General features: G+C 41.4%; 1 protein-coding gene across 1 annotated transcript in view; it reads right to left on the reverse strand.

The window, feature by feature from the left end:
- Positions 1–4,761: 4,761 nt before the first annotated feature.
- MFSD9 (major facilitator superfamily domain containing 9) overlaps positions 4,762–20,148 on the reverse strand; it is a 28,945-nt gene continuing 13,558 nt past the window's right edge. The window contains exons 4-6 of the mRNA XM_082246076.1: positions 19,945–20,074; positions 14,871–15,080; positions 4,762–5,653 (exon numbers count right to left, since the gene is read on the reverse strand). Coding sequence (XP_082102202.1) covers positions 4,863–5,653; positions 14,871–15,080; positions 19,945–20,074 — 1,131 coding nt within the window. The 3' untranslated portion in view covers positions 4,762–4,862. The remainder of the gene's footprint in view (positions 5,654–14,870; positions 15,081–19,944; positions 20,075–20,148) is intronic.

Below are 20,148 nucleotides of genomic sequence, written 5' to 3' on the forward strand. Positions count from 1 at the left end.
CAAAATCACAAATTTATGTTTTTTTTTTTTACTTGTTCTCTGGGATTTAACCCCACACACCACCCCCTACACTTCTTGGATTCTCACCTAGGAAAGAAGTTAGATTGTACAGCCTAATTTTTTTTTTTTTTTAAATAACGAACATGTTATTCTTACCTGCCCTGTGTAATGGTTTTGAAGCCCCGATTCTCCGCTTCTGGGGTTCTCCCCTGGCACTCCTGGCTCCTTCCCCCTCAGCAAGCTGCTTGCTATGGAGGCTCTGGGGCATGCTCGCTTCCAAGCCGGCTGTGTGTGTGTCCAAACACACACACACAGAATGTCTTGGATCTGACCTCTGCTCCCTTCTTGCTGGCTGCAATTGACAGCAGCGGGAGCTAATGGGAGAGCCACTGCTCTCATGCACAGTCCTTTATCGAGATTGGGCTCAGGCAAGTATAAGGGGGAGATGCACTCAGAAGGTTTTTTTTTAATGCAAAGACTGCATTAAGGTAAAAAACCTTCAGACATTAGAAATCACTTTACAAGCCGTCTGCTGCGGTGGATGGCTGTACTTGTAGTTAATTCATTCACAGGAAACATGTTTCACCCTAAATACGGATGGAACATGTGGCATGTTCCAAAAAGGCGAACTTATCCTTTAAGTGGAACTAAAGGCAAAACTTTTTTTCTTGATTTTGAATAGATAAAAAAAAGGAGGATTAGAACCAGTCAGATTTTTTTTTTTTTTTTTTTGGAATCTGTGTCCCATTAGGTATATTTCCCTTCACTCCATGTCCCATTGCCATAACAGGAAATGAGAGGAAAACCCTCCAAAGTTAGGCAAACCCTGGTTGTCATCAAGGTCACCAGGACTAGTGTCCCCACTGGAAGATTTCCCCTCTAGTCTTGTTCTGGGGGCAACCCATAATTTGTGATTTTCTTCCAGGTTGATGTTTGGAGAAACAGCACAAATTTAGGAGATTCCTTCTCCACTTTATCCAAAACTAAAAGAAAAAAAGAAAAAAGAAACTAGACAGATAATAATTTATTATTCAAAAAGGAAACAAGTGGCATAAATTAAACATTGCACATTTCAAGAATGTCCTATCTTTCGACAACACACTCAAAAGATTATTGTAAACATCTTCCTTGACGATGTCAACACATGCACCTATTCTGTAGGGCTTACTGAGACCAGCAACAGCAGCCCCAGTGTTCGAAGTGCATGCAACTGCAAACGGAAAGGAATGGAGAGATCAGCAGCAGTGCTTTTACCTGCAGGCTTACCCTGCAATTTGTTAAGGAATATCAATACCAGAAAATAACTGCAGATATGCACTTTTGTGCACTTAAAGCGGAAGTAAACCCATTGATTTGATAGTTTAAAAAAAAACAAAAAAAAAACAAGTTAACATTCCCGGCATGACGGAAATGCTAGCTGTCACATTGGTTGTGCTCTCAACCAAACTGTCAAACCAGCTAATGGCTGGTGTCATAAAGGTTTACATGTGCAGCATCATGGCAGTTGCAGATTAAGCCGAGGCCAAGATGGCAGCTTCCTTGCCTGAAAACGATAGGAGGGTTTACTTCCACTTTATTGATGATTTCCACTTAATTTAAGATGAAACATTCCTAGTTTCCAGTAGTGGAAAAAATGTACAAGATGCCATTGCAAACCTCCTAAAAATACTACTAAGTACACACAGATCCCTGCTGAACAGGCCGAATTCAAATCTGTGTGGCCTTTCTGGTTTGACAGATCGGCTTCTGCCGAATGGTTCTGCTGAAAAACCTTCATTCGATCAGCTACTGCAGCACTGATCAGTGTATTCTGACAGCAGAGGAGTCAAGCTGTCAGAATACAATAGCACACCAGGGAGGATTCCGTCATCCACCTCGCTTGTGTGGATAGAGGAAAAATGATGTGTGAATACCCAGCTTGAGAGTACCTGGCAGTCTCTTATCTACAATTCTTCCAGAGTTACTGGCATAGAACAAGTGCCAATTAGAAAGTCAGAACCCCTGATGTGTATACTTGTTTTAGTTCAGTGCCTCAGAAAGAAATAAAGCCATTTGACCGTAATGACATCCAGGCAACTAGTATTTTTAGAAGGAGAGGTCGACAATGGCAGCATTCCTATCCTTTCACATTCCTGTAAACTTAAAAAAATAAATTAAATCTAAGAAGAAAAATCAGGTAGTGGTTATTAATCACAAAATATAAAAAAAAAAAAAAAAAACTTTTTGTAAATTTAACTGTATATTTCCTGCTATTACCATAACCTTCCACCAAAGAACAACCCAAAATATATTCTCCCGCTCCAGATGATTGCAGTGATACCACATTTGTGTATGTTATTTGTGGTTTGTACCCGTAGTACAACCTAGAATCAATAGTACACATTTTGCCTTTTTTTTTTTTTTATCCTACCTAAAAACACAGACACTAACACTAATTAAAAAAAATACTGACCCTGACCTTTGACCCAAACACTGACCTAGAGCGAACCTTGATTTTAATTTTTTTATTATTCATTTTTTCACACTTTTTTTCTCTGCAAGGACAGAGAGATACGATGCATCTCTCTCCTCCATTCACAAAGTGAGAAAACACGGGGGCAGGCTTCAAAGCGATTGATCACTGTGATAGCCAGTGAGAGGCTATCAGCTTACTTGGAATCGGACGTTCCAGGTCCTGATCGTTAGTACGGGGCCTGGGGCTTTCGGTGAGACCCCCCAGCACAAAAAGGGAGATACACAAAACGTACCCCCCACAGAAAAAAACCCAGTCCAATGGGGTCACATTTGTGTAGGCTTGGCCCCAAGGTGTTAAAAAAATCTGCTGTTTCAACACATACAGTATGCTACATTAGCTCAGTCACATTGCATCTCTCAAGAATGTGGTGAAAGGGATAGATTAGGGAAGTATGGTTTTTAAGAAAATACAACTCCGTCGTTCTTAATCCTCAATATTTACCTCCATAAAAAAAATATACATAAAAACAAACACACACTATAAAAGACCTTCATACAGTGTAACTTATTTGTAATACATTCAGTTTATCTTCCTACTTTTATTTAAAAAAAGAATCTATTTGGTGTACAGCGAACAGCTATAGGCCTTTCAGTTTTAAATTTTTCCGCTGTACTATAGTATTAGATTTACCTTGCTATGACAAAGTGCTGGTAACATCTCAGGGTTTCAAGTAACCAAACTGAACCAATTCATTTCAATATCAGGACACTGGCTAAATACAACTTTTTAAAGTCCCTAACCAATACACTTAAATTAAAAACCTTGTGTGGCCTTAATGCAAGCCTAGTGACTACTAAATTTAGCTAAATGTTCTATAGGCTTCTATCCAGCCCTCCTATATAGTCTATATAAGGGAATTATATATATATATATATAACATCCCAGTTACAGAGTTTTCTAGATTGAAAGTACATTGGTCTATGAAAGTTAACATATTAGTAGTATCTTCTAGTTTTTTGTACCCTTTTAGATGGCCCCTGCCATGTCTGCTTTGCTCTAAAATAAAACTAGTATACATGCATCCTAAAAGGAAACATTCACCTTTTTCACATAAGTTTTGAAAAGGGGGTTTAAAATTCAAGTGTGAGATTCATAAGGATGAATCACAACTCAGTGAAGTACTGTAAAGAGGAATGTCTTATTAAAGTGCTGTGAAATAGTTTTTAAAAACTATATTGATCATTAAACAGTTTGTATGGATAATGGCATAAATAAATTATTTTAGTATCTATAAATACCTACATATTGATATTTCTGAAATAGTGTGTACATCATTATTCCTAGCATCAGATTTTCTTTGACAGTTAAATGCAAGTGGAAAAGTCACAGATACATATTAACTTATTTTCCGAGGGACCACAGTATGCCCCCTTTTTTCTGAAACCATCTTTGATTAGTCATCAATTGGGCCAACATCAACTTCCTAGACTAAAGTCCTTTCCCTATATGTGTAAATCCTGATGACTGAGACATGGGGTTGTGGGCACATGTCCTACAGATCAACCCCCTGTGGTCTCACTGGCTTTTTCCTGCCAGTAGCAGACTGACAACACTATATGAAAGTGCAACTCTTAGTCTAGGCACAATCATTTATTCAACTAAGAGCATTTTAGCCCAGAGACTGATTAAAGTGCATTATTATTGTATATTGTGCATGTGGACTGGTTTATGATATTGAGAGGCCTGCTTTAAAAAAATGTTTTTGCAGGAACAAATGTGGGAATATATGCACTATAAAGCCATTATTAGATGCTTTACTACTGTAACCTATAAGGCTAAGCTTAAATCAGCAGATTTGAGGTCCGATACATAGACCAATCTAAGATTTGGACACTTCCCACATGATCCCAGAGCATGAGAAGGACACAGTAGTCTATTCCTATCAGCTACATGGTTTTCCTCCTCAGATGCCAAGAGTAGTATCAGACCGTATCCATAGGACTGAGCTGCCAATACCCATGTATTAGTTCAGAAAGCATAGATTTTTGTAATACAAGTACATACATGCATAAAGATTGCTGTGATTCCATCTTTATTGTTCTGGCTGATAGAACACTGCAGTTGAAGCATGTAAATGTATCTCTTAATGTATGTTTCTACAAGGCAAACATTCCTTTACTAGATTGTGTAGGACCCTAAAGTGAAAAGTGAATGTGTTTCTTCTCTATATGATCAATGTGTCATAATTTTAAAGCAAGGGTGGGGAACCTTTATTTGCACTTACAATGAAAGGAATGGCTTTGACCTTATATTTTTAATCTAATAAAATCTAAAAGGCAATGGTGAAGCATGTACTGCACTTGCCAAAAGCTTTTCAGGTTAGTCTACTGAATTCATTGTGAGATTTTCAGGCTGCTTTAAGTTTTTTATGTGATGAATAACTGTAGCCTAATTTGCTCTTGTACATGAGGAATATAGATGCCAATGCTAACACAGCACCCAGCTGTGGAGGCCCACATGGACTATATTCCTGTGCTATTCCCGACAAGAGGGGTACAAGTATGCGTCCCACTGATGTCACTGACTGCCCAACTCCTATTAATGTGCCACTTCCATGCTGCTCACCTAGTGTAAGCTCAAGGTCCACAATACAAGTCCTCCCTATACTGGTAGAAAAGGCCAAGAATGTTGAAGACAAAATTACTATCCACATTTTAGGTGCTACTGAATACACAAGAATTGAAAAGAATGTGAGGACACTTGAATGCAACAACATAGTGTAAGTATTGTATTGATAAAGTCTAGATAGTGGCCCCAGTGAAAATCCAGCCAGGGCTCCAAGAGTACTACCATAACTAATCAGGAAGCCAGTCATTCGAGGAGTCATATGGAATCTTTCTTCCATCGCCAAGGCAAAGTTGCTGTAGTACAGCATTACAGATATTGCCATGAGTAGACGGACTAAAAATATGTCCCACATCTCAGAGAAAGCCACACCTGTGACTTTCTTAAAAACGGAAATTAATTGCCCCCACACCGTCTGAGCAGCATTATTTGGCTTCTGCCCGTTATCTTCCTGCAAAATATGCGATCTCATACTAGAATCTGGTGGCTGGTTATGTCTTCGAGTCACGCTGCTATCAGAGGGAGCAAAAATGTTCCATTTTTCCTCAGTCTGTGGCATAATCCAAACAAGACCTGAAAATAAAAATACACACATTTAAATCTCGGTGACATTTCTGATCAATACTACCAGGTTATTACAACATTTGTGTGTCGACAATAAAAAGCCCCATGGATAAGTTCAAATGACATTCTCGGTGTTCATATGTCTCAGGTGTACAGTTCACTGAAAACTAAACTATGGCTCTACTTTCTCAAATATTAATCATGACATATTGCCCTTTTGCAATAGGCTACACATCGAGTAGCGAGCACTGTTTACATTAGTGATCGACCGATTATCGGAGGCCTATATTCACTTTTTTTGAAGTATCGGTATTGGTCACAAAACCTGCCGATATGGTTGATATTGCTTCAAGCGGTTGTACCGGAGTGATACCTGCAGCTGCAGACATCACCCCAGTACCGTTGTTTAGTGCCGACGGTCGGCTTTCTTTCTCCACCGGGAGACCCGAACAACCAGCCAGCACGTCCGCCGGCTGGCCGAAGACCCGAATAAAGCCAGATTGGGCTCTGATCGGGTCTCCGATGTAAAAACCCGGAAGCAATGTCATGACAGCACTTCCAGCAGGCGAAAGATTTAAAAAAAAAAAAAAAAAGAAGGACAGCATTCAAAACAGTCAAACTTGGCGTTTTGAATGCTTATAAGTGAAGAGGAGAGATTTGGGGTCTTTTAGACCCCGGATTCCTGCATAAAGACATCCTGTCATTGCCTATTGCTGTCACAAGGGATGTTTACATTCCTTGTGACAGCAATAAAAGTGATAAAAAACAAAAACATTTTTTTTAAATGAGCAGAATATCGGCACCTAATATCAGCTATCCTCCTGAAGGGAGGCCGCAAAATGGGTATCAGTCCTGAAAAAAACGATATCGGTAGATCCCTAATTTATACAATATGGTTTATCCCCCTTTATTTAAAGTGAAATTTTAGTCAAAAAATAAAAGTCCTGCTAGATCACTTCATACTGATCCCTTTTGCAGGTATAGCTATGTAAATCATTGGAAATAAGAACCTATACTGTGCAAAATCCAGGAATACACTGTCACACCCTGCTCTGCTCATGCTCAGTTGCTCTATTTTTAGGTAGTGTGCCGAAATGGTAGAGGCTGATCTTCTGACAGCCTAAAGATTTACTGCTGCTTAAAGGCTCTGGGCTTCAGCAAAATGGCAGCCTCCAACAAGAAGAAACAGCAAAAATACTGGAGGCATTTACAGCACACAGTAATTTTAGCAGCATAAATATTAATGTGTTTCAAAAACCTGCAGAAAAATTGTACATACCCATGCAAGAACAAAAACAAAATGTCTGCATACCCTGTCAATGTATAATTCAAATAAATGAGGGTCCCATAACTTAAAGCAGAACTAAATCCATAATTTCAAGAGTTTTAAAAAACAGTTACATTTCTGGAATGCTGTCACATTTGTGTGTGCTGTCAACCAAACTGTCAAACCATCAAACAGCTGGCGTCATAACTGATGACATGTGCAGAGCCATGGCAGTTGCAGATCAAACAGAAGCTTAAAGGCTCAAAGGTTTTTTTTTACCCTAATGCATTCTATGTATAAAGATAAAAACCTTCTGGGTGCAGTTCCCCTCCCCCTTATACTTATCTGAGCCCCATCTCGATCCAGCAATGTTTTAATCCTTTCCTAGAGCAGTCAAACCAAGGGATAGACAATCCAGCAAATAAGCCCAAGCAGGTCATATTGCAGCCTTGAAAAACTGGGTTTGCTTCTTGAAAAACTGGGTTTGCTTCTTATACACATGCTGAATACTTTTGATATAAAATCTCAGTGTATATTGCTTGGTTTTACTCTTCTTTGGTGCAATCATGTGATTGCACAGTGCTAATCAGTGGCTGTGGTGGTGGAGAACAACAGATACTTAATTGAAAGATGACAGGTGATTATTATACAGGATTTATATAGCCCCAACAGGCATAGTCAAGCTTTTTCCTGCCTAGTGTCCTACTCCTGTAAGGGGGCAGTATAACCCGATGGTCAAGATAAGGAGCTATGACCGCCAATGAACAAAAGAGAAAGCCATTTTTTCCCCAGGGTAGGAACATTTTTGCCCGGGCGGTGTCTAACACCAGCCCCAAATACTCCATGCGATGGAAAGGCTTGGGGCAGATTTCTTGAACTTCATCAGCCACCTGAACGTTTGAAGGTACCTTGCAACATGGATGCCCTCAGATCTTAGTGGGGCCAGGAGCAGAGCAAGCAATTTGTGAAGACTCGTTGGGCAGAGACGACCCTGAACGGCAGGGTGACAAATTGAAAATGCTGGTCTCACACAGCAAAGCATAGAAAGTGTTGGTGTGTGGGAAAGATGATGCCAGAAATTCTCTTGATCTGAAAGAAGAGTTAACAGATCTCATGGACTCTACTCAGAATTTGGCAACACACAAATATTGGTTTAGGTATACATTAGTTCCAAAATGGGGCGATTGGTTTTAGAACTTCAAATAATCCACCTGTCTTTAAGGTGATGCTGGCAGATTGAAGGGTGGGACTTGAGGAAGGAGTGATAGAAAGAAATTCTAATATGTAGCCCTTAAAAATGACAGATTGGACCCAGGAGGTCCAGAATGTCTCTAATCCAGACCGGCACACTATGGACAATGAGAGTGCCCCTTTCACTGTGAGGAGGACTTCAGGGTAAGCTTGGAGTGTTTTGGGGTCCAAGGCTTGTGGTGAAATGATGGTCCCGCCTTTGATTTAGAAGAGGAAGACTGGGTGAAACAAAAGGACCCCTTTTGTTGAGATGAGGTAGTAGCTGTAATTAGTAGTAGGCTTAGACTGTTTTTTGAGGGTAAAAGTACCTTCCTCCCCGGAACTTCCTTTATTAATGTATCAAAGGACTCTAAAAAACAGGCATTTGCCATCAAAAGGCACGCATAAAAGATGCTGTTTGCAAGCAGGCTCAGCAGGCTAAGTCTTTAACCACAAATTTTTACTTCTATGCACAAATAGCAGTATCCTGACAAAGTACATTCTCTAGGCTAGGGCATCAACATATAAAAGCAGTTCCAAAAAACATGTGCTGCGATTGTTTCAGCAGTGCAGCATCCCAAAGACAGAATCATGTTCTATTACTCTGCCCCTTCCAGTTAGCAACAATCTGACAAGTAGACTTAACTGTGTCAGTAAAACAGGACTAGCGAGAGCAAAGGTTGCCTTTAATAGGGTTTAAAAGCATCTATCGAGAGAATCCTTAAAGGAGTAAACATTCTTCACAGGTAAAGCGAGATGAAGCCTCACCTTGTGCCTCATAAAATGCAGAAGGTAAAATCTCTCAGGGTCCACTTCTGCGTCCGCTTCACCTCTCGAGAGGTTAGGAGGTTTAGGGTCATACTCCTGAATAGATTCAGGTGGTGGCAAAAGAGAACTTTGGGGTCCCGGACACTGGTTTTCCTCAGTGCCTTCTGTAGCACAAGTGCTATTGGGGCCTTTTTCTCAGCTCCTCAGAGCCGTGTCTGCACTATTGCTAAGTGAAGGGATCCCCAGCGGGGTATTCATGAAGTGGAAGCAGAATGAGAGGATATTCGTATGTCTTGAAAATAAGCTGTGATAACACTGACCAAAGTCCTGTGGCTGCAACTCTGGAACAGCAGCCCTGTGAAAAACCAGCTATTGCGTTTTTTGTTCTCAGCAGAAATTTCAGGTAGAAATTCGTTAGCCAGAGGGCACAGAGCAACTATGTCATCACCCGAGTATCAACAATGTGTGGGAAAAACCCGGCAAATTTGTAAAGCTAAAAACATTATGACAAACTTTACTTACTGCTAATGTAGGTAAAGTAGTATTATCTGTATAGGCAATTGAGACAAATAGGTTTGCACCATCATTCAAGTTACATAGAACCAAAAAAAAAAAAAAAGGAGGGGTATAAATTAGGAATTTCTAAAAAGGTGCTTCTGATAATATTTAAGCTAACAAATACAAATAGTTAAAAACACTACAAAATGTATTGAATTTGTATTAATAATATTGTATTATTAAAAAATAATAATGTATTATTTTTGATAAAATACTCTTGATAAAAAAAACAAACATTGTATATGACAATGTCTAATTGTCTTAATTTCATAGCGGTTAAGGTATTTATTAGTCCAACACATTTCGCTAATATCTTGATACACGCGTTTGATCAATCTCATTTAGGAAATTAACCTTACTATTGAAATAGTGAGGGCAGATGAATAAGAACCTCATGTGGGTGCCTTGCAAGGAGCAATATAGTGACCCCAGGGAGGTGCAAAAAAGGAACAGGAGCATGCGATTCAGGAAAAAAAACGCCAGAGGGCGCCCATCCCAAAGGAGATCTATTTCAACATTGAGCAGTAAATATTTAAAGAGAGCACGGAGACCTAGGCAGACCATGTGGCTCTGGCCTTTTAGACAGTTGACAATGTGGTCACGTGCAAAAAGAGGACGCTTCCTCCCCCTCAGATACAGGTTGGTGTATGACGGGGCACACCATGTGCCCATTGCCACCTCCTGCACCTGGAGATAGTGGGAGGGCCTGAACATGAATCCATGTCAAAATTAAACCTGAGGTCTAAAAACAAAGAAATTGTATGCATGAGCCACGTTCACGAAGATGAGCATGGATAGTCTGTAGTCCTTATTTGTGCGGAAACACATTTTACAAACATTTTCCATCAATAATCAATAACTATATGGTCTGCACAGGCCTCGTGCTATCTTTCGCTCCTCAACGTTGGAATAGAAGTTCTTAAAGAAATGAGCGCCCTCTAGCTTTTTTCCTGAATAGCGTGCTCCTGGTCCTTTTTTGTACCTCCTGCGGTCCCTAGACAGCTCCTTGCAGGGCACTCACCTGAGGTCCTTTTTCATCTGCTCTCACTATTTCAATATTTAAGGTTATTGCCTAAATGAAGATTGATCAAAATCGTGTATCAAGATATTAGCGGTTCCTTCTCCCATGAAGAAGCCAATCCTGGTGAAACATGCTGAGACTAATAAATACCTTGACTGCTATGAAATGAAGACAATCAGGCCATGTGATTTACAATATTGTATTTATTTGGAGTATTTTATCAAAAATAACGAATTTTATACTTTTTTTTTTAACTGTTCACTTAAAATATTATCCGCAGCACCTTGAAAAACCCTGATCTATACCCCTCTTTTTTGGTTTCCTGCTAATGTAGCAGAGACATTTACAGAGGGGGAGAACAAAAATTTGAATAATATCCCACATGTAAAAACAGGACCCCATTATAAATACAGGGAAACCCTGTCTTACTTATCTATGCAGCAGGACCAAAATTTCATCTGTCATGGTGAGCATACCACTGAAGGGGTCTTTAGGGTCTAGATGCCATTGGAATGGAACCCTGCCCTTGACCTGTATAGCAACATGTGGCTAAATACACTTATTGCACCATGTGCAAAAGTGAACGCTAAATGCAGGTACCAGTGCCCAAAGCAAACTTTACAGGGTCTGAGTACATTTCCCTAGGTGTACATTAAGGGTAACTGATCCAGAAAATGCTAGTGAGCCCTGAGGGTACTGGCAGTTGGATATTGATAGAAGTGTCAGTCAAGATAGTGAAAAAAAAATGGATTTTTGACTTACCTTAAAATCATTCTCTTAAGTTCATTGACGGACGCAGTTCTCTGATCCATATCAGTAGGGTTATACTGCCCCCTACAGGAGTAGGACACTAGGCAGAAAAAAGTTCTGGCTACGCCTATGGGCAGTCCCGGAGGGTAAACCCTCACTTCCTGCACAGGATGTCCGTTTCGTAAACAAAGCAGTGTCATAAAGTAACACCAACCCAACTCAAATAAAGGGGAGGGTACTGCGTTCGTCAATGAACTTAAGAGAAAGGGATTTTACGGTAAATCAAAAATCCAGTTTTCTCTACCGTTCATTGATGGACGCAGTTCTCTGATCCATATCAGTAGGGACATCCCAAAGCAGTGCCATAAAATGAAGGGTGGGAACAGCAGAAAAGAACAAGTCCCCAAGGCTAAACAAAGCCGACCAGGCAACATAGGACTCATCAGAACAAAAGATGAGGCCCATCTGAAACAAACAGTAAACACCCTCAAGGAAGGCTAAAATCCCTCCAGACAGCAGCCAGCAAAAAACCTTGCGGCCGAAAAGAGGCATCTGCAGATGCCAGCACATCCACCTTATAAAAGCTGGCAAAGGTGTGAACAAACGACCAGGTAGTTATCTTGCAGCCTGAAGTACAGATGCCTGTATGGCAAAAAGCCCAGGAAGCACTAGGCGCCCAAGTAGAAGGTGCTGAAACAGGGAAAGGTAGGACCTGACCCATAAATGAAGAAACCCGCACCACCGACTGTCCGATTCACCTGGAAATAGACACAGGCAGCCCTGTCCTTGGGCCATCAGTGAGCACAAGTACCCCTCGAGTGCCCGAACTCCATCCAGAGTATGCGGTGCACCTTCTGTAGGATGAGGGGGCTATGGACACAAGATGGCAACACAATAGCCTCGTGCAAGTGAACACCAGAAACCACCTTGGGAGGAAAGGACGGATCCGGACGAAGTACCACCTGGTCCCATGAACCAACATATAGGGAGAACGAAAGGACAATGTCGCCAGTGCTGACACCCTGCGTGCAGAGTGACAGCAACCAAGAAGGCCACCTTCTGCAATAAGGTAAGCAGGGGATACCCTCAATACTCGCAAAGGAGGGTCTGGAAGAACCGACTGCACCAACCAAAGTCCCCAGGAATTAAAATGATCAAAGCCGAAATCTGACCCTTGACAGAACTCAAGGCCAACTTTTGATCAAACCCCCCCCCCCCCCCCCCCCCGTTGAAGGAAGCCAAGATCCAGCCACTGAGTAAGAGCAAGGGGAGCCCAAGAATACTCACACCATGCAATACGCGACTTTTTCATATGATGAAAAAAAAAAAAAAATGACATCCTATGCAGGAAGAGAGAGGGTTTACCCTCCGGGACTGCCCATAGGCTTAGCCAGAACTTTTTTCTGCCTAGTGTCTTACTCCTGTAGGGGGCAGTGTAACCCTACTGATATGAATCAGAGAGAACTGCGTCCGTCAATGAACGATAGAGAAATACTTTTTTTTTTTTCCAAAAAGAGAAATACTTTTATGCAAGGATCAAAGATCCCAGCAAGGAACTAGGTCCTTACTCCTGACTAAGCAGATTAAAACTGACATCCTATGCAGGAAGAGAGAGGGTGTCTTACTTCTCTAGGGGGCAATATAACCCTACTGATATGGATCAGAGAACTGCGTCCGTCAATGAACGATAGAGAAATAATGGGTTATACAGCTTAACTGCTTCCCGACCACCCGCTGCCTTTTTACTGCGGCAGGGTGGCTCTCCTGCGCAAACTGACATAGACCTACGTGGGGTGCGTGCGTGCTGCCGGGGGTGCGCTCCTGCCCTCACTCGGCAGTGGGGAAGCCGATGCATGGCTCAGGCGGCTCCGATTGCCACCTGACACCCGCGATCGTTCTCCGCTGAGAGAAAAGAACGGTCAGCTGTTGTAAACACATATATATGTATATCTTCTATATAGGATCACATGTCTCTATGGTCATTACAGAAGCCACGTACCCCCACAGTTAGAATCACTCCCCTAGGCTCAGATTTAACCCCTTGATCACCCACAGGGTTAACCCCTTCCCTGCCAATGGCATTATTACCGTAACCGTGTTTTTCATCACTGATTACTGCAGTAATGTCACTGGTACCCCTAAAAGTGTCAAAAATGTCAGTTAGTGGTCCGATCTGTCGACCGCAATGTCCCAAAAAAAAAATAAAATCGCAGTTCGCCACCATTACTAGTAGAAAAAAAACAATAAAAATGATATAAATCTTTCCCGTAGTTAGTAGACGCAATAACTTTTGCGCAAACCAATCAAAATACGCTTATTCGGATTTTTTTTTACCAAAAATATGTAGCAGAAAACAAATTGGCCTAAAATGTTAAAAAATTTAGATTTTTAAATTTCCTTTTTTGGGAATGTTATATAGCAGGATGTGAATTTTTTTTTTTTTTTTTTTTTTTTTCAAAATTATCACTCTTTTTTGTTTATAGCGCAAAAAAAAAAAAAAAAAATCACACAGGTGATCAAATACCACCAAAAGAAAGTCTATTTGTGGGAAAAAAAGGACATCAATTTTATTTAGGTACAGCGTCGCACGACCGCGCAATTGTCAAAGTAACGCAGTGCCGAATTGCAAAATATGGCCTGGTCATTAAGGGGGCAAATCCTTCCGATCTTAAAGTGGTTAAAGAGGTTATAAACCCCCCTAATGACTTTGCTTATAGGTAAGCCTATAATAACACTCACCTATAGGTACTATAAATATCTCCTAAACTTGCACCATGTTTAGGAGATATTTACATTGCATGCAGCCGATGACATCATTGGCGCATGCGCTGTGGCTTGATGTGTAAGAACAGTGATCAACGGTCCTACATACTAGAACCGTTTGATCACCATTCTTACACAGGGGAGACCGACAGGCCTGCCTTTCTCCCGCTGTCACGGACGATCGGGTCCGCCGGGCACACGCGCGCGGGGGGGGGGGGGTCCATGACCGCGCATCCGGCGGCGCGCGCTCCCAAAACCCTTACAGGCTAGCAACGTAACCCTACGTCGCTTTGCCTGTGAGGGGCTGACTGCCGACGTAAATAGTCGTGTGGCAGTCGGCAAGTGGTTAAGAGAAGAGGTCCATTGCCTAAGGACACTAGCAAAAAACAGAGGTCCAATGGAGTGAGTAGATACAAAGGTGTGATAGGGCCATTCCAAAAGCCATGGCCAGTGTCCATTTACCTGAAGGTAGCGGCATATAATCCATGGTCTATGACTTCCTGTCCTGTATGATTAGGATAAAGGTTTTCAACCAAGTAGCATGTGTTATGTAGGGGTAGAGAACATTTTAAAACTTTTTTTACTTTAGCCTTTATTACCGTATTGAAGTTTACTTTATTGTCATCAGCATTTTCCCAATCACTACATTGAATGAGATTTAATGATCATGCAAGTGTCGTTTGCTGTAGTCTATCTAAAAGCAGCCTAAATGTTCACACTAGTCAAAAGCAAAAGCTATTGCATGCTAAGCAGCCAATATCTATGGGACCCTTTAGACAGAACAAAATCCAATTAAAAACCTTTAATACAAAGTTACTAGGCAGAAGAATGAAGGAAATTGATCTTTAGAAAAAAAAAATTGTACATACCTGCATTTATTATAAATATGACAGTGCAGATGAAGGATGTCATATAAAAACCTCCCTGCAGTTCAGCTAGGTAACCACCAACAACAGGACCCAGGATAAAGCCCATACTGGAAGCTGCATTAAACCTCCCCATTACATGGGGGCGTTCTTTTTCACATGCAAGATCTGACAGGAATGCTTTTGATATGGAAAGTGAATGCTTAAAAATTCCTGCAAAAAAAATAAACTGTTCAAAATATGTTTTCACTATGCACCGGTAATTATTTTGATTATGCTTTTATTCGATTCTACCACAAGAAAATCAAGAGTTCAGGAAAAAAAGAATGAATTTGCAAGTTAAAAAAATAAAAAAAAAATAAAATAAAAATTGAATTTACTCAGCAGTGCACTAATATAGGTTTGACCACTGTTGCCACCTGCTGTTCAAATATAGTATTGTGAAAACCAATAAGTACAATTGACACTATTTTTTTTACTCTCCAGGTTATCCAACACAGAAAGAAAGGAACATCCCAATGCACTAGGTGGCAAAACAAATAATGGATTTCCTTTTTATTTAGAAATCCCTTTTTAAGTATGCCTGTTAAAATAAAATGTATTACATTGAGAAGAACCAATATTTTTAAGCTTCTATAACAAACTTTACCCTTAAAGTGTTACTAAACACAGGAGCCTGCATTCACTATATCTGGCCTCCCACAGTACCCAGAACTTGGAAATGCAATTATTTTAATAAATATAAACTGCTAAATACCTTTTCTCATCAGCAGTATATATCAGTCTTGTGAGGGTCCAGGCAAGCACTAGTTTAGGCTTGTAGGAGGAGTTTTATGACTATCCTATGAGGCTGTAGGATCCTGACCCTCTGTCTGGACAGTGCTGATTGGCCTGTGCTGATCACATGCATCCTCTCAAGTTAAAAAAAAAAAACCTCTTTAGCAATAAACACCAAACTCAGCGTGTGCAGCCTGACTCCATAGAGTCTAGACTGTTATCAGGAAATTATTAGGGGACAGCTGAAGGAGGGAAGGATCAGAGAAGATCAAACAACTTTTTTACACAGTGTAGAAGATTAACCCCTAAGGTTCCACAGTGAGTATAACAAGCATGCTTTACTGCATATGCAGACTGATTATACGGTTGTGGGTTTACTAACACTTTAAATTACGAGTCATTTTCTGTATAGCAACGTAAGCTGTTAAAAATATCCTCATATTTTACTTTGTGTGGATGCACAATGTAATTCTACTTCACATATGATTGGTAAGTGTAAACTTCAGAGATGCTAAGGGGTACTGTACATATCACATTCTTTGAAAGAATTGTGTAAGAACCAGACAGGGGTCAAAATCCGCTGCAGATATAAAGTGCAGCCAGCAGTTTCTAAATGCTTGCAGTTATGTCTGAATGTCAGGCATACTTCTGGAACTGGATAAAGAAAAATTGACCTCACACCATCACAGGACTGATGCAAAATAATTCCTTTAATGTCTTCTGAGTCAGGAAAACAAGATAGGACAAAGTGTTGATGCGTTTCAAAATTAAAGTGACACTCCAGTCAAAAATAATGACATTTTTCCTATTAACAGTATGTTAAATATCTTTATCTTTGATATTATTCATTGTCTGGCTAGCTGTTTGCGTAGCTTAGAAAGTCTTATCCAAACTAGACAATCAGCTTCTTCCTGTTCTTCACAAACAATGCTATCTCCCTTTATTTGAATTTGCTAAGCTGTCTTTCACCTCCTGAAAAGGTTGTCGGCCTCTTTTAGAGGGAAGATCGGGAGGGAGGGAGAGAGGCAATATATGAAAGAAATAAGGTACAAAAGGAAAATTTGTGAAGTTTAGAAGGATACAAATCGATTTCTATTGCTCATTACATGCGAGTAATGAGTTTTAGGCTTAGTTTTGAAGAGTGCGGCAAAATGCGACAAATCACAGCCCATTGATTTCAATGGCACCCGTTCCCATCTATGTCACTTTGAAAATCAGCGACTTTGAAAAGGTGCCTGCACTACTTTGATGGAACTTTGATCCAGAGAGTTTAAAATTGAGTCAAAGCTGCACTCAAAGTTACACTCTAAATCGCACAACTTAAGAGTCGCACTAGTGGAAACGTAGCTACTAGGCTAGAGTGCAACTTGGAGTGCAGATTTGATCCAGCTTTACACTCTCTGGATCAAAATGGCATCAAAGTAGCGCAGGTACCTTTTCAAGGTCGCTGATTTCAAAGTTGCATAGATGGGCTGTGACTTGTCATGGAACTGTGTGTGTCCAAAGTTGCATGACAAGTCACATTAGTGGAAACAGAGCTTTAGTCTGAGTTTCCACTATTGCGATTTAGAGTGCGACTTTGATCCAACTTTAATCTCTCTGGATCAAAGTTGCATCAAAGTAGTGCAGGTACCTTTTCAAAGTCGCAGATTTTTAAAGCCACATAGATTGGAACGTGTGCCATTGAAATCCATAGACTGCGACTAGTCATGTGACTGTGTGTGTCCGAAGTTGTATGACAAGTCACACTGGTGGAAAAGTAGACTTAGTGTAGTTGCCTGAACTATGATCAATGTAGAGTGTAAGCTGAGACCCCAGAGCACTTCCAGCTACACTCACAGTTCCTATATGCCCCTCCCCCCCCGGGGTCCTGTATAGATGGGTCTTTTTTTATTTCTTCATTTTCTCATTAATTAGGATTTACAATGCATCCTTACTGATGAGAGAACACTGGGCGGGACTTATGATTAGCTCCTCCCATTCTGTATATGCCCACTAGCTAAATAGGAACAGTGCCCCTCCCTGGAAGTGATGTCACTAGCTTTCAGTAACCACATCCACTTGCTGCTCTTGGACTCCGCAGGAAGAGGAATTTAACCACATCCCGCCCGCCCTATAGCAAAATGACGGCGGGATTGTGGTTGTATTATCCTGACCGGACGTCATATGACAGAGTTAACAGATCTTCTCTGAGAGGGAGTCTCCAAGGGACATCGGCGACCAGCCCTACTAGGTCTGCGTACCAGGACCTGCGAGGCCAGTCCTGTACCACTAGGATGACTGGAATCCCTTCTACCTCGATCCTTCGCAGAAGTCTTGGCAGAAGAGTCAGCGGAGGAAATGCATACATTAGACGATATTGGCTCCAAGGAGCTACAAGAGCGTCCGTGGCGTCGGCCAGAGGATCCTGAGACCTTGCTACAAACCTCCGCACCTTCCTGTTGAGATGAGAAGCCAACAGGAACACATCGGGAGTCCCCCACCTGAGGCACAGTTGATGAAACACCTCCTGGTGGAGAGACCATTCTCCCTGATCCAACTTCTGCCGACTGAGGTAATCCACCTGCCAATTTTCCACCCCTCTAATATGCACGGCAGAGATGGCTGGAACAAAGCATTCTTCCCATCTTAGAATGCCAGCTACTTCTTGGGCCGCTAAGGCACTTTTAGTGCCCCCTTGATGACTTACATGCCACCGCCATGGCATTGTCCGACTGAATCCTCACCAGGTGCCCCTGCTGATGATCTGTCCAATGAATTAGGCAAAGCCTGATCACCCGAATTTCTAGGATATTGATCGGCAGACTGGACTCCTCCCGAATCCGTACCCAAGACACCTTCCCATCCAGATAGGCTGGCATCCGTTGTGAACACCATCCAGTACAGGGGGAGAAAGGATTTTCCCTGTTGAAGTGCCGGAGAGCAGAGCCATTAGATCAGGTATCCCCTCATACTCCGGCTCAGCAGGATCAGATTGTCTAGACTAGAGCCTGTGGATTTTTGTTCCATTTGACAAGGATCTCCTTCTGTAGAGACCTGGTATGGAACTGAGTAAATGGAACCACCTTGAAGGTGGAGACCATCCGGCCCAGCACTTGCATGCAAGTCCTGAGGGATGACCGCCGATTGGACAACAGGAGCCATGTCGCATAATGCTTGCAGGGAGAATTATAGGTATTAGGCTATACTTCTGCTTTAAAATAATGTGCCTAATCATAATTATAAAATGCATCAACAGTTTGTCTGGTCTTGTTTTCCTGACTGTGAAGACATTAAAGGAATTATTTTGAGTCAGTCCTGTGGTGGTGTGTGGCCAATTTTTCTTTATCCTGGATGTTTCCGGTGGGAAGCTGGGGCAAAGTCACACTGAACTGTTATACACAAATTAACTGGATATACTTACGGTACTCCCTAATAGTGGCAAAGCCTCCATTCATCTGCTCATTCATATTGGCTAGTGAAGCAGACTATTAAAGTTATCGCTTAACAAGTGCAATGGCAGGAGCTAGCAGCAAGCTTTAACCAGGGGCGGACTGACCATTCGGGGATTAGGACACTGCCTGAGGGCCCAGGGTCAGTAGGGGGCCCCATGAGAGGCTACACACTACAGAAAGAAGCCAGGAACTTCCATGCAGACTATGCTGTGGTAGATATTTAAATGCCCACTCTATGTGGCTGAGCTGCAATTTGTAGGTGGGGCTTTGTGTGGCTTGAGTGTGGACACAGGGGGCCCCATGATCTCTGATTGCCCGGGGGCCCCATGAGTTGTCAGTCCACCCCTGGCTTTAACACAACCTAGACCTATTAAACCTTTGCATTTTGAAATGGCTGAGTATTTTGTTATATTGCAGAGGCTGCTGCTGGTAACTAACAATGTGCTTTTTTTGGGGGAAGCAACAGAATCACTTTTAAGAACAAGGATGTCTACTTGATCAAATGTGTGATGTCAGTCCAGAAGATGGCTGTGGTCAAACACATTTCGAAAAAAAAAATTCCAAAATATTGTTTCTTTACATCACTTCTCCTTCCTTGGTCATTTCGTTATCCTAGTTCCACATTCTGGCATTTGTTACTTGAACTGATTAGCACCATTTTAAATGCATTGTCCACATAGCCTGAATATCTACAAAAAATAGCAATCTATTGTAGAGGAAGTATTGGCAGCCTAAAAGAAACTGTATCTATGTTCCCCATAAAAGAGGAATTCTTTCTCCAATGTGCACACTTCCAGCTTTCACAAAAACAGGCTCTCAAAAGGTACTTTCTGTACATTAGGGAGCAGATAATAGTGGCTACTTACCCACAGGTATCCTAGCAATGGCATAAATGTAAATATTAACGGACACACCAAGAAGACCATAGCCAAGAGCACTTATTACAATACAGGCAATTAGCGAATATCGTCTTCCAACAATATCACTCCAGCTCCCCTGCAGGAATATTAAAAAAAAAAAAAAAGAAAAAAAAAAAAAAAAAAGAAGGGGGGTGTTTACAAGAGCCTTTC

Source organism: Pelophylax lessonae, assembly GCF_965119305.1.
Source record: "Pelophylax lessonae genome assembly, chromosome: 2".
Classification (NCBI taxonomy): Eukaryota; Metazoa; Chordata; class Amphibia; order Anura; family Ranidae; genus Pelophylax; species Pelophylax lessonae.